Source organism: Lepidochelys kempii, chromosome 14, assembly GCF_965140285.1.
Source record: "Lepidochelys kempii isolate rLepKem1 chromosome 14, rLepKem1.hap1, whole genome shotgun sequence".
Taxonomy (NCBI): Eukaryota; Metazoa; Chordata; order Testudines; family Cheloniidae; genus Lepidochelys; species Lepidochelys kempii.
The window spans coordinates 2,169,972-2,187,166 of NC_136393.1; the positions used below are offsets into that span (position 1 = coordinate 2,169,972).

At 48.6% G+C, this 17,195-nt stretch overlaps 1 protein-coding gene across 12 annotated transcripts in view; it reads left to right on the plus strand.

Annotated features, from left to right (window-relative positions):
• RNF213 (ring finger protein 213) overlaps nt 1-17,195 on the plus strand; it is a 96,082-nt gene that overhangs the window by 63,441 nt on the left and 15,446 nt on the right. For 11 of the 12 annotated variants that reach the window (XM_078848407.1, XM_073310522.2, XM_073310521.2 and 8 more), the window contains 18 exons: nt 358-505; nt 1,040-1,175; nt 1,638-1,829; nt 2,179-2,318; nt 3,047-3,201; nt 3,615-3,833; nt 4,302-4,483; nt 5,404-5,524; nt 6,447-6,547; nt 8,714-8,896; nt 9,528-9,697; nt 11,053-11,155; nt 12,270-12,384; nt 12,791-13,001; nt 13,349-13,542; nt 14,059-14,181; nt 15,350-15,460; nt 16,048-16,290. In XM_078848407.1, the coding sequence (XP_078704533.1) occupies nt 358-505; nt 1,040-1,175; nt 1,638-1,829; nt 2,179-2,318; nt 3,047-3,201; nt 3,615-3,833; nt 4,302-4,483; nt 5,404-5,524; nt 6,447-6,547; nt 8,714-8,896; nt 9,528-9,697; nt 11,053-11,155; nt 12,270-12,384; nt 12,791-13,001; nt 13,349-13,542; nt 14,059-14,181; nt 15,350-15,460; nt 16,048-16,290 (2,847 nt within the window). The remainder of the gene's footprint in view (nt 1-357; nt 506-1,039; nt 1,176-1,637; nt 1,830-2,178; nt 2,319-3,046; nt 3,202-3,614; nt 3,834-4,301; nt 4,484-5,403; nt 5,525-6,446; nt 6,548-8,713; nt 8,897-9,527; nt 9,698-11,052; nt 11,156-12,269; nt 12,385-12,790; nt 13,002-13,348; nt 13,543-14,058; nt 14,182-15,349; nt 15,461-16,047; nt 16,291-17,195) is intronic. The other variant, XM_073310520.2, reaches the window with a different exon arrangement.

Below are 17,195 nucleotides of genomic sequence, written 5' to 3' on the forward strand. Positions count from 1 at the left end.
CTGAAGTCTGTGTTTCCCAGGTTGTCTTGTTGCAGCTCCTAAGTTAATATTATCACCTCCACTTCTGATTTCTGAGCTAGCTGATTATCCAGTGGGAATCTTGTCCTACCTTTCAGTTAATGTTAGGTGGAGAGCCAATTCACAGCAGTCACAGGAGGAGTATGTCATGTAAAACATGTAGCCTAGTGTAGAAAAGGCTGTCAACGTGAATCAAAGGTGAAAGGAAAGGAGGAAGACAGGAGAAAAGTTGCATATTTACATAGGCATGTTAAAACGAATATAGTTGTAATTTAAAAAGGGGAAACGTGCACGATCATAGAGTAATACCAGGTTTGTTTTCCTTCTGTACCTGGAAAGACTCAAGTCCTGGACACCACCACTCTCCTGAGGAGCTGCGTGCAGAGTGCGGTGGGAATGCTACGGGACCAAAGTGAGGGCTCCTGCCGTAGTACAAAGAGGATCGAGATTCTTCTTGGCTTTCTGTCTAAAGAAGATGATTTGAAAGGTACGAGTTCCCAAGGGCCTTGCCCTGGGTTTGTAAGGGGGGCTGAACTCCCTTGTGAGGCCCTCTGCTGAGTGACATTCACATCATGAGAACTGGATTCTGCCCAAAGACCCAGGGATGAATCCACTATACAATTCCAGGGTGGAGAAATACTTGGAGAACTCTGCTTTGCTTGGTTTAAGGTGGTGAGTAATGCCCTTTCCTCTTTTGGATCTGGAGCTTTTCTGAGACTAGGTAGCTGGATCCAGTGGAGAGATCCCCAGGACCCAATAGTGTCTGCACATGGTCTCCAGAATTATGCACACCTCACTGGAGTTTGTCTGCATATATTTTAATTCCATTCTTGGTGATTATGCCTTGCCTGGGGTCTCAGATCTTGGACAGCAACCTCAGGAGGTGCTATAAATCGGCCAGCTTCCTTGGTTGACTGGGTTGTGGACGAAAACTTGGAGAAACTTGCTGTTAGTCACTTCAGCATTTGGCATGTGTGCGGGGGTAAGGAAAAGGGGTTGCTGAGCTCTGTGCTCTTTCCAGCCTCCTTCCTGAAGATAGTGAAGAATCGTCTCTTCAGCCTCTTGAAGAAACAAGAAGAAAATCCCTTTAACTTGAAAGACTGGGTGCTGCGGGAGGCTTCGAACCTTAACGCCCTCCAGGAGGCTGGGACTTTCAGGTATGGACCGCAGCTAGACACATTACCACTTGGCAGCTTTTTAAAAATACCGTCTGTATACATGGTAATGATAGCAGAGAAGGCACGTTCATGTGCTCTGAATATTGGATCTATTTAAGAATGGTGTAATAGTCTCAGCCCAGTGCTGGTAACTCTCCAGTCCTGTGTTCTCCTTGCTTCATCGGGAGCATGGCTTGGGCATTGTCAGCTGGATGGGCAGTGCCAGGGGAGGGAGACCATAAGTGCACTGTTACACTGAATGAAAACAGCGGAGAGAAAACCACACACCAGAGAAGCAGGTGGAGAAATGCAGGATTAGGTCTCTCTCCCTTGTTTACAAATGTAATTGAGCGGATTTCCCCTTGGAAACGTCCAGCAACAGCCACATGTTGACTTCTGAACATGCAGATCAGCAACGCTCACTCTCTACTTTGTCTGCGTCCGTGTCTCTGTCACCCACAGACACACTCTGTGGAAGCGAGTCCAGAATGTGGTGACTCCGTTCCTGGCTCATATGGTGTCAATCACAGACAGAGACTGCAACCTGGAGTTATTGGTCAGGCCGAATACAGAGGGCTGCTTGAAACATCTATGGATGTTCATCTTCAGTGATTTGAACCTTCTGAGCATCCCTTACAACGTGGGTAACAGCAGGTGAGCTGCCGAAAACTGCAGTGGGAGGGCTGGGGTGAGCAGCACTGAAGGCCGATCAAGTTAATGGCTCTATATGGGCATGGAGAACTAACACACAAGTTATTTTCTCTTGCAGCATAAGGGCCAGGGAGGACGTGTAATCGACGGGCCCTACCAACACTGTTCTGTGATTGGCAGGACGGCTTGTGTTGTCCAGTCCTACAATTCTGTCCCTCTCTTCCAAGTGCTGAATGCCTTGCTTTTGGCACTCAGCCCCAGCCACCTGCTTGACACTGACCTGAGCCCCCCAAGTGGTAGCACTGAGCACTAACTGCCCACTGTCTTCTGTTTTGCATGTGCCCCCGCTCAGCTCTCAGACCGAGATGATTCTGGTGCAGAACGACATGAAGGTGCCTGCACATGCCGGCAATGAAATGCCCTTCAGCTGGAGGATAAAGGATTATTTGGAAGAGCTGTGGTTGCAGGCTCAATACATCCCAGGCACTGAAGGTGGGAGCCCAGTTTGAGCTCAGTAAGGAAGAGCATTGCAGCTAATTCCTTTGCTGAAAACCCTAGGTTGTCACTGCAACTATTTTCTTATGACCATGAGGCTGCTTTCAGTGCCCCTGTCCCATGTAAGACACTAGAGTGCTGCGCATCTAATGTTATCTTTTTCATGGTCATTCTCTCTCATTTTCTGTGCCCCCCTGTACTAGAAATACCTGGGAATATCAAGAGTTGACGTGTCAGTGGACCCCAGTACTCTTGTCTTTGGGCCAGGTCCTGCCTTCAAGTCCCTTACCAGGACATGGGATCCCATTCATGGCAGACAGCAGAGTACTGTGCTAAGGGAAGATGGGGTGTTCTAAAATTAGTCGCTCAGCTGCTACAGCGATGAGCATAGACTGATGGTCACAGAAATGGGGAAATATGGTGGCGTGGTTTCTGCTCACATCTGTTGTGCTGTCCAGGTAAACGTTAAAGATCTCTGGGCCCTTTACAAAGGCAGAGAGAGGTGATCTCGGTGCCTGACCAATACCCCTCCTCAGTAAAGCGGGCAGCAGCCTTTGGGGCTGTGAGGGGAGGTAGCGCTGAGGTACCACAGCTGGGTGTTTTGTTGACACTGTCACTGCCCCCCACTAGTTAATTCTGTGCCGCAAAACCCTTTTGGGAGGGGAGCTGTAGCGAACTAATTTTCCTTGTAACATAAAACTTCCGTTTGCATCCTGATGTTCCAGGCCATACGGAGAAGTTTGTGGGTATCTTCCAGAAGACTCCACTGGGCGAGTTTATTTCCAGTCTGGGTGAGGCAGAAAGGAACATGCTCTTTCACTGCTATGTCAGAGACTTCATCCTCCTGACCATAGGCCTGTCCTCTTCTCGGGAGTTACAGGTCAGTGTTTGAACCAAGGACCAAGAATAATTTAGATGTGGGAGCAGAGCTTATTTCATACATGATACTGAAGAACGTACGCTAGAGCTTTCACCTGGCCTCTTTCTCAAGGGACTCAATCTGAGTCCCTCTTGTGGAGGTGCCCAGCAGTTGGATGGCAAAAGGAAGAAACAACTTGCCACTGGAACCACTGTTTCAAATGGTACTTCCAGAAAGTCACCTGGTCACCTCTGTTAGGAGCACCTGGGGACACTGACATGATAGCATATTTACTGAATCCACTCAGCAGCAAAGATTTGCTCAGTAAAAAAATATTTAAAGTCATTTTCTCTGTATAGCATTTAGGAGTGTTCTTGTAAGCATTTTGGGGCAGAGAAAACTTTTATTTTCCTTCTTTTCTTTTAAATGTTCAGTTTCTGCAAATCGCCCTCTTATCATGCATTGAGGAACTGAAGGCAGCATCCATAGGCGGAGAGGAGAAGATGCTTTCCCTGCCCTGGGTCCACCTTGGGTACCATCAATTTAGGAGCCGGCTGCAGAACTTTTCCAGGATCCTGGCTGTGAACCCCAGTGTCCTGAATAGTCTTCTCTACCAGGCTGAGAAAGGACACACTTCGTCACCTTATGAGATGGTACGGTGTCTATCTGGCATGATGTGATTCTTAGCCCTGGGAGGAAGAGAGCTCCAACTAGCACAGCTCCCCGACATAGCAATTCCGTTCCCTTTGATCTGTCTTCCTATTTCAGAAGCAATAAAGCACCTGCAACAGTGGGAACTGAAAAATAGACATGGGTCTTTAATACCCTGGATATTCAACCCATTATCAGATCTGCCCTGTAGTAATGGCAAGGAATAATTCATTTACCACAATCTGGGTTAATCTCTGAGATCTGCTAATGACCTGAGCCAGGGGCGCACAAATCCTGGAACTCCAGGAATGCAAACCAGTGTGCACAGCACTCATGAGTAACCCTACAATAACAAACCAGAGCACACAGCCCACCACTCACAAGTAGCTGTGAAACTGAGCTGGGAAGAGGATGTCACCTTTCCAGCTGTCAAGTTATACTAAAGCCTCTGTGTGCATGTGCCTGTCTAGGTTCTGGATGTGTTTGCTGCAATGGCTTGTGCTGAGATGCTGGAGGATCAAGTGTTGAAGTCCAGGCCACAGATTTGGCTACAGCAGGTGAAGAATCTTCATATGCCCATTGAACTTGTCTGTATGGAGAGCTGTTCTAAGGATAGTGGAAGTCAGTGCCATCAGCTGCTCCAGGAAGTCAAGTAAGTAACATGGACCCACTAAGAATCTCAGTCTTGAAAGACTCCTTGTATCTTGCTCTTCAAGGGGAAGATGTCTAATATGGACTGAATGTATCTACAATACTGTTGTTCTCGGACTAAAACTGTTTTAACCCCTCCAGGGTTACTGCTGGGCTGCATTGATTGTCATTTCCCCAGAACGTGTCTGTTCTGCATTACAGGGCTTTCTCTATTTTCCCAAGTTTATAATAAAAAAACAAAACAAAAAAAACCCAGCAGATCCCATTCCAAATGGGATCCAGGATCATTTTAAATCTGTGGATGAAATCACTGGGTGGGTCCTGGCGCTTGGTAGACTGCCACTGTTGATGTTACAGCTCATCTCCACATTAATCCCTCACGTACACTGACTCTGGCAGACATTTGGAGCTTCACCCCAGTCGTGCTTCCTCTCTGAGGACGGTCCCAGACAGTTTAAAATTATCTAGTGTCTTAGGAAAACAGGAGCAAGTGAGGGCAAGGAGAAACCCTATAGATAGTGGAGATCTCTTATTAGCTCCGTGATATAGGAATCAAACCTATATAGGGTTGTCCTTATCCACAATCTAGTTAGCATATGGTTGTTTACTCGTATGGTGGTAGCACCTAAGAACTCCACTGTTTTAGGCGCTATATAAAGAGACAACAAAAAGGCAGCCTTTGCCCCAAGGAACTTGCAATCTAAGTATGAAATGAGACAATAGAGAGATACAAGAAACAGTCGAGAGAAGCACAAGGAAACAATGAGACAGTGCTTGTCAGCATGAAAAGCAGTGGTCCTATCACACTGCTCTGACTTGATGTTCTGATGTTGCCTTTTCCCTTCCTCCTCCCTATTGCATTAATTTCAGCCCAGGAGGCTCCCTTGTGATAGTATTGTAACTGTGCTTTCTCTCTGACAGGCTTCGGTGGAATCGGGTCTTCTCTATGTCCCTCTTTGTGGAACACATGCTGCTTGGGACTGAGTCCCTGATTCCAGAATTGCAGGATCTGGTAAAGAGACACATCTTGCTGCTAGGCAATGTAAGAACATCCTCATTAAGCAACATCTGGGGTTGAAGTAGGGATCCCTCCTCTCTTTCTGAAAGATTATTTGAATTTGCTAAAGGAGTGCTATCCAAAACCTGTTCCTGGTCATTAGTTACAAACAGAGCTGGATAAATCCTTTAGAACAATGAGTTCTCAACACATCTCATCTCTCCTTCTCTTCATGAATTGCCTGCAAACATTGCGATTTCCTCAAATTGTCCTTCATAGCCAGTTTCACAGATCCAACTGTGTAGCTATAGGAGGCAGGACCAAATCTGTCAAATCTGTGGACTGGATATGAGACCTGCCCTCTGAAAAACCCCTGCTAGTTCTGTTCTGCATGCAGAGCTGCAGCCAGACTTGCTGTTTGCAGCCAGTCAGAAATCCTACTTCAGATATTAAGAATCTTTTGCTTCCATAAGTCAGTTGTCATTCTGAGCTGTCTGTAGGAGCTGCTGAGCTCCCTGTTGTTTTGCTGAGGCTTCCTGCTTATTTCTTCCCCTGAATGAAGGATCCACATCCCCACAGACCCCAGCTAGAAAGAGATCACCCAGGCCTCCCTTTTCCAAAGGTGAGTCACAGAAGCAGGCAAAAGAAAAGCCTAAAAAGGAGAAAAATCTGCAACAGCACCCAGAGGGGAGCCACACAAGAGTGGTGCTTGAAAGGCCACCCTGTCCCCTGCTCCCACAGCTACTGCAATTTCAGATGCCCCTGACTGCTCTCAAGAACTGTCAAGCCAGCTGCTTTTCCCTGTACCAAAAAGTGTGGTGATAAACTGCTGTGCTAATGTGAACAAATATATATAGGCATTGCTGGCTGCATTTGAGGGTTTTTCCTTCCTTTTGCTTCTCCTGTCCCTGGAAATCTCCATCTAAAGCAGCAAAGTAGAGTCACTTATTGTTGCCCTCCCTTCCAGTGTCTTCAGTGGGACTCTGACGTCAAGACTCATAAAACTTTCACTGCAGTGATGAAAGTGCTGTACCAATGTAAGGAGGAAGCCAACGCAACTATTTGCAAGTAAGGTCATTGGGATGGGCATGTTCCTAAAAGGGTGTGTTCGTAGGTTTACACGAAGCGTTGTAGAGTTTTGCATTGAGCCTGGAACAGATGGTGTAGCATGCAGAGCATGTGGGCTCCGGGGTGAGGAGCGCACAGTTCAGCCAAGGCACTGACAGGCTGAGCCTTGGGAGATCGGAGTCCCTACAGAGCTTGTAGCGGGTGTGCAGGGACAACCTTTTCATCTCCTTTTATGAGACTATAGTTTTGTATTTTCCCAAGTGTTTTTTTAACATATTACGCAGTAGGCTGACTTCCGTGTATCCTGTCATTACTTCCCACTTCCCTCTTCCTTCAGCAAGTGCGAGGCAGCTCTCTCATGAGCCTATGAGCTTCAGCATAGATTGAATGAATGAAATTTGCTGCTGTTGTAGGAATGGGCCAAATTTATCCCAAATGTAACTAGCGACCATGGGTGGCGGGTGAACTGCTGGCTTGGGGAGGCGAGCCCCGGCCAGCGCTCTCCTTCTGCCTGGGGCCTCACCCCTCCCACCTCCCTTCCCCCACTGGAGCCCAGAGGGCACCCCCACCAGCTCCAGGCCTCCCAAGCGTCTGCCTCAGCCCCGGAGCGGCCGGCTGGTGGGCAGGCAGTGTGGCCCCCAGCCTGAGCCCCGGAGCGGCAGGCAGGCAGCTGAGTGTGGCCCCCAGTGCGGTGGGTGGGCGGGCGGTGTGAGCACCGGTTCCAGCCGCCTGCCGTCCCTGGCTGCAGGCTCTGGCCCACAGTAGTCCCGTCCCGGGGCAAGGGCACCAGAGCCCTCCCAAAAGGGGAGGGGGGAAGGGTCCCCTCGAGATGGAGGCGAAAGCAGCCTCCTGCCCGTGTCCCAGGCCCCCGCAGCCAGGGCAGGTGGAGGGACCCAGGCTCCTCACAGTGGTCCACGCAGCTCTTCCCGACCCGGCTCCAGCTGGTGTGGGCGGGAGCCTCAGAGCCGCAGCCCGGCCGTGATAAGAGCTGGGTGGACAGCTGTGTGGAGCCGCCACGGACCCTCTACCTGACCGTGGTGCGGGGAGCCTGAGCAGCCCCCGGCCCGTGTCCCCGCCCGCCCGGGGCAGGTGGAGGGTCCACGACTCCATAGCTGCTGCGTGGCTCTTACTGTGGCCAGGCTGTGGCTCTGATCCCCCACCCCTCCCAGGCTGGAGCCGGGTCAGGGAGAGCTGTGCGGGCAGCTGTGGGGAGCCAGCATGGAGTCATGGACCCTCATCCTGGAAATGGGCCAGGGCTGCTCTCAGCGCCCCAGGCAGGTGGAGGGTCTTCTGTGGCTCCCCAGCCAGGCTCCTCGATGGCCTGGCCGGGAGGGAAGAGGAGGGGAAGGGGGCAGGGTCCACCCTGGAGAAAAGTGGAAGGGCTATGGCCTCCTGCCCCCGCTCCTCCTTGTTCCAGCCCACTGGCCCAGGGCCCCGCCCACATGGGAAGGAAGAGCCACGCCCACAGCAGAGCATGGTGGGAAGCAGGAGGGAGCCTGGGGGTGGAGTGTGGGCAGGGCCAGGTAGGCAGTTTGGGTAGGCTTAGCCTTCCCCCGCCATTGATACCCACCGTCCATGAATATGTGGGATGAACTTCACCCTTATATTCTCTAGGATGTATCTCTGTGGAGTAGGTCAGCTGGAGGCTCTAGATCACTTGGATTATCTGTTTGAAAAGGAATCTAGGCAGGAGGATAAAAATGTCCTTTTGGTTTCTTGGCAAAGGAGAAGCCAGTAATATTTGTCACAAGCACTTTTACATGCTTAACTGTGAAAATAAGAGAATAACATGAATAGATTATTCCATATGTTGCCCTAATTTACCTTGTGACCTAATTTTGGTGGGTGCTTACAAATGCCAGTGCAGGGTTCACACTGAACTGTAGCAATTAGTTCTCTACCTGTGGGATGTTCTATGCTGTAACCTGGAATCTTATTCTTGCTTTTATGCACCAACAACTTTCTGGTGTATGGCAATTTTGTATTCATCATGGTGAAAGCTGGATGAATAAAAACAACTTGCCACCTTATCCTCGTCCCTGACCTTGAGAGACGTGCCAGTGAGACCCAGGTTCCCTCTTATGGTCTTTAAACTGAGTTGCAATAGAAGACTCTTTAGGCCCGTAGCTTGACTGCTTGGATTTAGTTGTGTTGATTGGATTACAGATATGGTCTGAAGCCATGTCCAATCTGCCTGGAAGACCCTAAGGATCCAGTCAACCTGCCTTGTGATCATGTCTTCTGTCAGAGTTGCATCAAACAGTGGCTGACACCAGGGCAGATGTTCTGTCCATACTGCAAAGTTAACCTGCCAGATGACTATAGTGTAACCATCTCCCAGGAGCTCAGGTATTCCATCCTTCCTATAAAAACCCTGCATCACTAACCCTGCAGCAGGAGATAATTGGGCTAGTTGTGTTGGGAGACCCTGACCCTCAGCACTGAAGGTCTAAGTACAGGAAGAGTTGGCAGGATAAATTATACTGGTCTCCGGTATTTCCCCTCTGCCCTGTGTTTAAAGATCTGGCAAGGAAGTTACCTCATTCCATTTGAGACGTTTCAGATATTCGGTAAAGCAAAGTGCTATTAGTGGCTGAATCAAACAGTTGAACTACTCCTATCTTGGGTCACTGGTTTCTGCTTCTTAGCAAGAAGTCAGCGGTAACAGCGTCCTGGGTCGCTGGCAGTCAGATCACAAATAGCAGTGGGATACAGTTTTCATAGATAATAGCTCTGAGAAATGCCTTGTAATAATGCCTTGTTAAAACTCTGGTTGTTCATATAGAGTCTCGTTTTGCTGATAAAATCACCCTATTGACCATGGGCACTTGAGCTTTACACACAACGTCAGGCGTAGAGTTTGAGGCCAGAAGGAATCACTAGATCATCTAGTTGGACCTGTGTAGCAGTGCCACGCAATTTACCTGGTTCTGCAGTTGTCTGGCTACCTTAGTGATTTCTTTTCCTACCGTTTCCTCAGTGTTGCAATAAAGAGGAACGCCCAGTTCCGTCAGATGTGCAATAGCTTCTTCATAGACCTGGTTTCCACCATGTGTTTCAAAGATAATGAACCCCCAGAGAAAGCGGTGATCCAGGAGCTGCTCAGACTGCTGTTTGTTCACCGGGAGCCTTTGAGAATAGGCCCAACAAGTAAGCTCAGTTCCTCTTGCCAGTGTCAACAACCTGATTGAATCTGTTTTCCTGCCTCTCTCTGTAGCCCAGTTTTTCTCAAATGTAGCCACCAGGGGCTTTTTGTGTGGCCACAGCCTCCGGGGTTGTGAATGGGGGGTGGGGTGGGCAAAACAGTCTCCTCCCCCACCCCCGAGCCACCAGCAGGGGTTGGGCCCTGCTCTCTTGTGGAGCCACAAACACCAGAGGAGCAGGCAGCTAATGAGTTCCCCACGCTCCTGGAGGTGGTGGGGTCAGGCTCCAGCCCTGGGGTGGCAAGTGGCAGCTTCCAGCTGTACGGCAGTGGGCTCCGTCCCCCAGCCGCAGGGCTTCAGGCTCCGGCCATGGGCTCCAACCATGGGGCTCCGGCCTCAGGCTTTGGCCTCACAGCGGCAGGCTCCATCCCCCAGCTGCAGGGTTTGAGGTTCCAGCCGCGGGGCCACACGATCCAGCCCCGGCTGCAGGGCTCCAGTCCCTGGGTTCACTCCCCCCATCACCCCTGGCCCTCGCTGTGACCCCTGGCCCCAGGTTTTGGCCACATGCTCCATCACCCTGCCATGTGGCAATGGGTGCCGGCGGCGGGCTCAGCCCCCCAATACTCCTGGCTCCTGCTGCATCCTCTGGCCCTGGCCGCAGGGCTCTGGTCCCCAATCATGCGGCTGCAGGGCTCCTGTCCCTAGGCTCACCCCTTCCACCCCCCCGCCCCCCAGTCACCCCTGGCCCCTACTGCCTCCCCTGGTCCCCATCCATTCCCCCATTGACCCGCTGCCTCAGTACCCCCATCTCCATCCAGGGCTTAATTTGTCTCCTGGCTTGCCAGGGCTGTGTAAGTCTGCTGTGAAAAGTGACATCTGTATGTTTGTTAATATCACTTTTCACTGCCTTCCAGCTAGCTAGCAAGTCTGCTGCTGTGAAAAGTGATATTAACAAACATACAAATGTCACTTTTCACAGAAGCAGACTTACTACCTAGCAGGTCTTACAAAAGCAACCAAAAAAGCAAAAGAAACAACAACAAAAAAGACAAAAACATGCAAAGCTCCTTATTTGTTTCTGTTCTGTTTAGGTCCAGTACAGAATAGAGACAACTGTAAATTATTTTTATTACTGAGTCTGCGGAAAAAAAAACAAAAACAAAAAACACCCCAACATAAATAAATGACAATGATTTGGACATGCGTGTGCATATTTATTTGTTTTTCCTAAAATTAAGTATTTTTGGAAAAATTGTCAGAGCCGTCACCAGCAACAGTTGGTGGCCGCACTCTGAGGCCACCAAAAATTTGTTGTGAGAACCCCTGCCCTAGCCCATGAGTCAATTTTTCCTCTGTATTCAGAGCACCGCACTGTGTACACAAAACTGCTGTCCCCATTTAACGACGTGGTGGATAAGACTCCTATCATCCGCTCAGTGGTGCTGAAGCTGCTTTTGAAATACAGGTAAGTTCAGTCAAAAAGCTGATGGATGAGCGTGGGTTACATGTCATCCTTAACCTCTTCAGCCAGGCCAGCTTCTCTCCCTGCTCTTTAGTCATGTGCTACTCACAGAATGAGGGAGAATTTTAGCCAAGTTCTGAGATTTGAACCTCGTACTGTGAAAACCAATCTTTGCCTCTGTATCAGCACCAGTGTTGGGTTGGGGGTGTATTTGTGTGTGCAGTATCTTTTTGTGCCCTACATTTGAGAATATGTATCCGTCCAGTCCTGACCCACATGTGAGCTAATCAGGAGCTACTCCTGACCTATATGTGAGAGAACTCTTAGGAAAGCTAAAGAATGAAGCTGATACACTGATGCGCAAAGAACACTGCGAACACTGGCAAATGAATATTTTATAAATCTTTAATTTTCTAACTGTATGATGTGAGCGTTTTTGTGTTTAAATTACTCACTCTGCACTGTACATTTGTCACACAAAGAGACTGTCACATCCAGAAAAGCTGCCCTTTAAGTAAGCATGTCTGAGGCTTCAGAAGTGTAGTTTATTACTGTCTCTGTGTTTAGTAACCCACTTTTGGCCAATCCAGTGTAGCACTGTGTGAGCCACATACAGAGGGGGAATTCCCACAAATGATGCATGTGCTGGTTTCTCCAGTGCTAGATTCAGAATAGAAAGTGAGAGGGCTTTTCTCTATACAGACATCAGTCCTTGCATAGTATGTATTTGTGTTTCTTCTATGGTTGAGGGTCTCATGGCAAAGGAAACACTACATAGAATGTCTCAATTTCATTTGGAGGCTGAATTAGGTTACCATGTTACCTGGCCAGCATTCAGAGCCTAGGATAATGGAGGTTATATAGGACCATGCTGGGGTGTGATGGCACAACATTGTTGCCCATAGTACTGGTTCTTATCACCATGATAGCTTTTTGGTGGATCAGAGGTCCCATGTGACTCCAGCTATGACCCACCTTGACTTTTGCTTCCCTCTCAGCTGGACCTGAAGTGAACTTCTCTGCCATGTGGACAGAATTTGCAATTTATGTTCTAAATAATGATTAGTAGCCATCAGCGTTGCAGTAGTTGGTAAGAAGAGGTTTCTCTGTTTCATAGCTTCAGTGATGTGAAAGCCTACCTGCAGGAATACCTGGTACAGGTAGAGCAGTGCCAGATCCTGGACAAAGATGACAAGACAGAACTTTACGCACTTTTTGTCAATTGTTTGGAGGTAGGTCTGCTTGCCCCATCTCCCTCATGTCAGAGGTGCTGTGTGGGGATGTCCTGGCCCAACAGAGCAATGTTTCAAGAATACGGCTTTTTCTATAAAATCCTGGCTGAGCTAATGCACACACTGACTACGTGGGGAGGAGTTTTATCCAGCTAGAAAGGGCGAGATTGAGAGAATGTTAAAACCACGGCTCTGTTCAGCAGTAGGTACTCCTGCTTTGTCAGATCCCCAGAGAAGGCTTGTGCTGTAGCATTCCATGAGCTCCCCTGCTTTCGCATCCCCTTCCTCTGCTTCAGGACGCTGGGTCTGGTTTGAGCATGATTAGATCAGGCCAGGAGAGGCGTAAACTCCATCAGTTGGGCTTGGGGCACCATGCTGGAAATCGGACTGATTTTTCCCTTTGCAGGATTCGATGTATGAAAAGATTGGAGCCTGCACTCAGGAAGACCAAAACAACTGTCTGCGGGAAGACGGACGCTTTCTGGAGAGCTATCTGAAGAGGAATAGCCAAGAAACCCTTCGGGAGTCCTCTATTGAGTACCTGCAGGGGGTGGCCAGGGTACGGCTATGCCTGGATAGGGTTGCAGAGCTGCTCTTGGAAATGCAGAGACCTAAAGGCAAGTTGGGCTCTGCTGCCCTCAACTGAAAATGCTAATGTGTCAAAGGCTAAATCCAGGATACAGGCCCCTCTGATGGACTTGCTAGACATGTTCCAGGTCTCTGTGTCGCTATGCAAACCATTTGCTCTTCATCATAGAAATGCCCATATCAAGATTTCTCTAGCTGCAGAATAAGGGCATTGTGATCCCTGTATATTCCTGGGTAAGAACCTCTGAGAAGGAGGGGCTACTAAGATCTCGAATAATGGATTAGATCAGGGAAATGGATCCCAATGCTGTGGCCAGTTCTGACAGCAACAGCTGACCAAGATAAGAAATTTTGACTGACTTTATCCTTTCTACAGAGTGGGATAAGGCAGTGGATAAGCAGCAATATCTTCAGAAAGTAATGAGGTTCTGTAGGCTGGCTGGGAATGACTGGTACCGAGTTTACCTGGTCCGAAAACTGACTAACCAGTATGGGATGGAGTTTGCTCAGAAGCTTTCGGATGAGAGTCAATTTCATTGGGTATTCCCAGTGGAAATCATTCAACAACAGGTAAAGCAAACATGTCTCCCTGACTCATCTTTCCTTAACAATTTGTGTTTCTGAATGCTGTTTCCTCCTCTTGGGTTTTTTTGTATTTGCATTTTTTTTTTCATGTGTCTGTGGACGGTGTGTGGCTCTCTGGTACTGTCATGCGGGGCTGGAGCAGGTATGGGTGAGGGTACTCCCTGCCTTCCATAGAAAGGAATTTCTTCTGACCTGAAGAAAGGCCATTATTTTGCTTGTGTCAAAGCCTGGCTCCCAGAGCAGCAACATCCCAAGCAGAACCAACCTCTCTGTCTGACTAGCAGCCTGGAAGAGGCATCACCAAACACTCACCCTAGCTGGGAAGTCGCAGCCCTTCTCCCTGCACACTGCATTTTAGTTAAAATAGAAATGAACCGCATCCTCCAACAGACAACATGGATGCTTCTATGGAACAGTTTCCCTCTTGTAAGGTGACATTCTTAAAGTCTGCCCGGTATTCACACTGTGTGCGCGTGGGTTGTTTGTACTTTGTTGCTACAGAGGGACCAACCTAGTCAGATTGATCGGTACTTGGTATGTGGCAAGAACTACAGAGTCCTGCGTGATGCTGTGGGAAAAGCAATGATTGAGTGCAAGATGAAGGGCGTTGCAGAAGCACAGAAGGTAAGACTCTTCTCCCCAGTCAGCACAGATGCTCCCTTTTGGGTAGGGCTTACAGTGATCCTTTGGAGAGATTAAGAGGGCAAGTATTTTAGCTCTTGGTGCTTTGCTGTCAGCCATTCCCTCCCCTCTCTCTCACATGCCTGAGAGGGAGATTTTTCTTTGCTTGCTATTATTCTGATGGCTTTTAACTGGACCCGATCTTTGTTCTCTGTTGACATGCATCTCGCCCATCGTATGTGAAATTTGGATGATTGTCCCCATCTCCAGTGCTGTTTGCCAGTCACATCATCCTCCCCACCACTGTCTCCCCTTTTAAAAATGTTCTGTGAAGCACTTCTTGAATAACAGGCTTAGGCTCCTTCCAACCAACTGGCTGAGGGGCTAAGTGGGTTTTCCATGCAGGCTGTGCTTCCTTTCACTGCCTTTTCATACTTACTTACGTAATTTCCAAACTTAATAACTATACGTGTGTAGTGAAGTAGGTGTGCATGAAAAGCATGCTGACAGATACTGTATACATTTAATTTTCTCCTTTTCCCTACCTCTTCATATGTTGCTCGTTCTCTTTGATTGTGAGCTGCTCCGCGAATGACCTGTGTCTTCCTGTTAGTGCCTCACTTCCAGGGCCCTAGTTGTGATTGGAACCTGTGGATGCTACAGTAATATGACCAGTTAATAATAACTTCCAGTTTTGGTTAAGTATGTACTGTCTAGTTGGGGCAACAGACGAATGGCAGGTTGGCTAGACCAGGGAAGTTCAGAAAATATTTCTGGTGGATAGAAAAAGGGTCTCCTTGACTGGTGTTTCAGATACCCAGTGAGTTTTTACATTGTGTTCAGGACAGTGGACTTCCCTGCAAGCAGGTTCTTGTGAGGCTCTGACAGGGAATGGTGGAAATCCACATAAACATAAAGTGCTCCCTCTGCAGAGGGGGACTTTCTCAGAGACGGCTGGGCCAAGACAGTGGCTTTTATTATGCCATGTCTCCTCAAGTTTGAATAGCCGTTTCCTTTGCCTGTCACCTTCTGTGACAATGGGAGAGCGACCTACATCGGGGTCAAAGGGGAAATGTGCATGTCTGTTAATGAGCAAAGATTGCAATGACAGCTGAGGTAGTAGCGATATAGCCCCTTATCCTCTGCATAACCAGTTTCTCTTGTTTTTCAGGCATGTAACAGCTCTGGGTCTGCACAAGCTGTTCACCTGCTCTTGGCTATTTTCAGGGAACTCACTGCTCTGTATGGATGCAGGAACACAAACCTCCACCCCAAAAAAGAGGTGAGATACCTTGCTCTGTTGGCAACTTGTAGACTGTCAGGGAACAGACTTGTTTCCTTCTGAGAGAAGAAGCTTTAGGTCACAGATGTGAGAGAACATCCTTTACCCTGCTGCCCAAAATGCAGTTCTGAGAGCATCTGGCAGAGATTAGCTGAAGAGAAATCTGAATGTGTTCCAAAGAGGGGACCTCCTCCCTGTCTAACACAGGGCTCTATCGGACCCTATTTACTGTAGTATCTGAGCACTTCATAGTCTTAACACCCCCTATGAAGTAGGGAAGTACTATAGTTACAGGTAGGGAATGGAGACAGAGACTAAGTGGCTTGCCCAAGGTGTCACAAAATCTGTGGCAGAGCAGGAAATTGAAACCCTGATCTCTCACATCTCAGGCCATTGTCCTAGCCTAGCCACTGGACCATCCTTCCTCTGCATACACTGAAGGACCAACTCCAGTAAATAGATAGTCAGTTACTTCAAGGCACTGTGGGGTATCACTCTTCATTAGATTGTGTATAAAGAGCTGCTGGACCTTTTCGTCTGGTTGGCAATTGCGTACTTTATTTTTGTTTTGTAATGTTTGCCTTCAGCAATGTGATGCTATGAACACGTTCATCCAACACTCCAAAGCCCTGGATTCTCCAGCCCTGAAGCAATTTGCAGCATCTCTTGTGACCAACAGTCTCCCATCACTGACAGTGAGACCCCAACACTTCAGCCCCAGTGGGGCACTGATTGAAATAGTCGTTCATGCTGCAGCCCTCTTGCTATGTGGGCAGAATCGAGTCCTCGAACCCCTGAGGAGCCTGGCCTTCTCTCCCGCCACCATGCGGGTAAGGAAACTGGTCTTTCCATGGCATCCTCAATCTGAACCTTGAAACCAGGGCACAGATTCAGCCCGTCCATGCTAGTGCTGGCTCAGTCAATGCTGGCACCTCGTTCATGCTGCCTTCTTACTCTCCAGAACCTGAGCTTTCATTAAAAAGTACCTAGCTGTTACTGAGAGGCTGAGATACTCTCCTGTCATGTTTTCACGGCTAACTGATACAGGGACTTCTGCCTGTGTTTGCAGACTCTGAACCAGTAGATCTGAGGGGTACAATTCATCTCCCTGAGCACTAACTGGGATACTCAGTGCTAACTCTCTTGGATTATTAATTATTTCACTGCTCATCCAAAGCATGCAGGAAAGGAGTGGGAGGGTCACCCTACAAAGATCTGCACAATCTAGTCTGAGTGAAGCTCATTATGGCCCCACAAGCAAGTGGGCTTGGGAGAGTGCCAGTTTTTCCCCACCTCCTAATCAAATATTTAAGGAGCCTAGCAGTGTTCAGCAGAGTACCGAAGGGAAGCCAAGCTCAAGAAACCCAGAGAGCATCATCACCTGCCCAGTCTACTGGGAGTGGTATCTCACAGGTGGACCACATTTTGTGGGCACTTGGAAAAGTAACACCACCTTTGTTTTTCTTTTAACCCCAGTGTGACCCCTGCCTTAAACCATCCCCATTCTGCTTCTCCTACCTTCCTAGCCTCCCACTGTAGCTTGTCAACCTCCTCCTTTAATTGGCTGGAGGGTTTGTGGAGTAACGCCCCCTTCCCTTCTCAGGGCTGAGCCTGCTGCTTCCTCAGCAACACATCCCATTTGAATATAAAGTTTTCTTACTTTTGAGTAGAATTCACCACTTGTTTTGCCTCTCCATTTCTCCTTATTTCCTTGCACTGATGAGCAATTGACAAG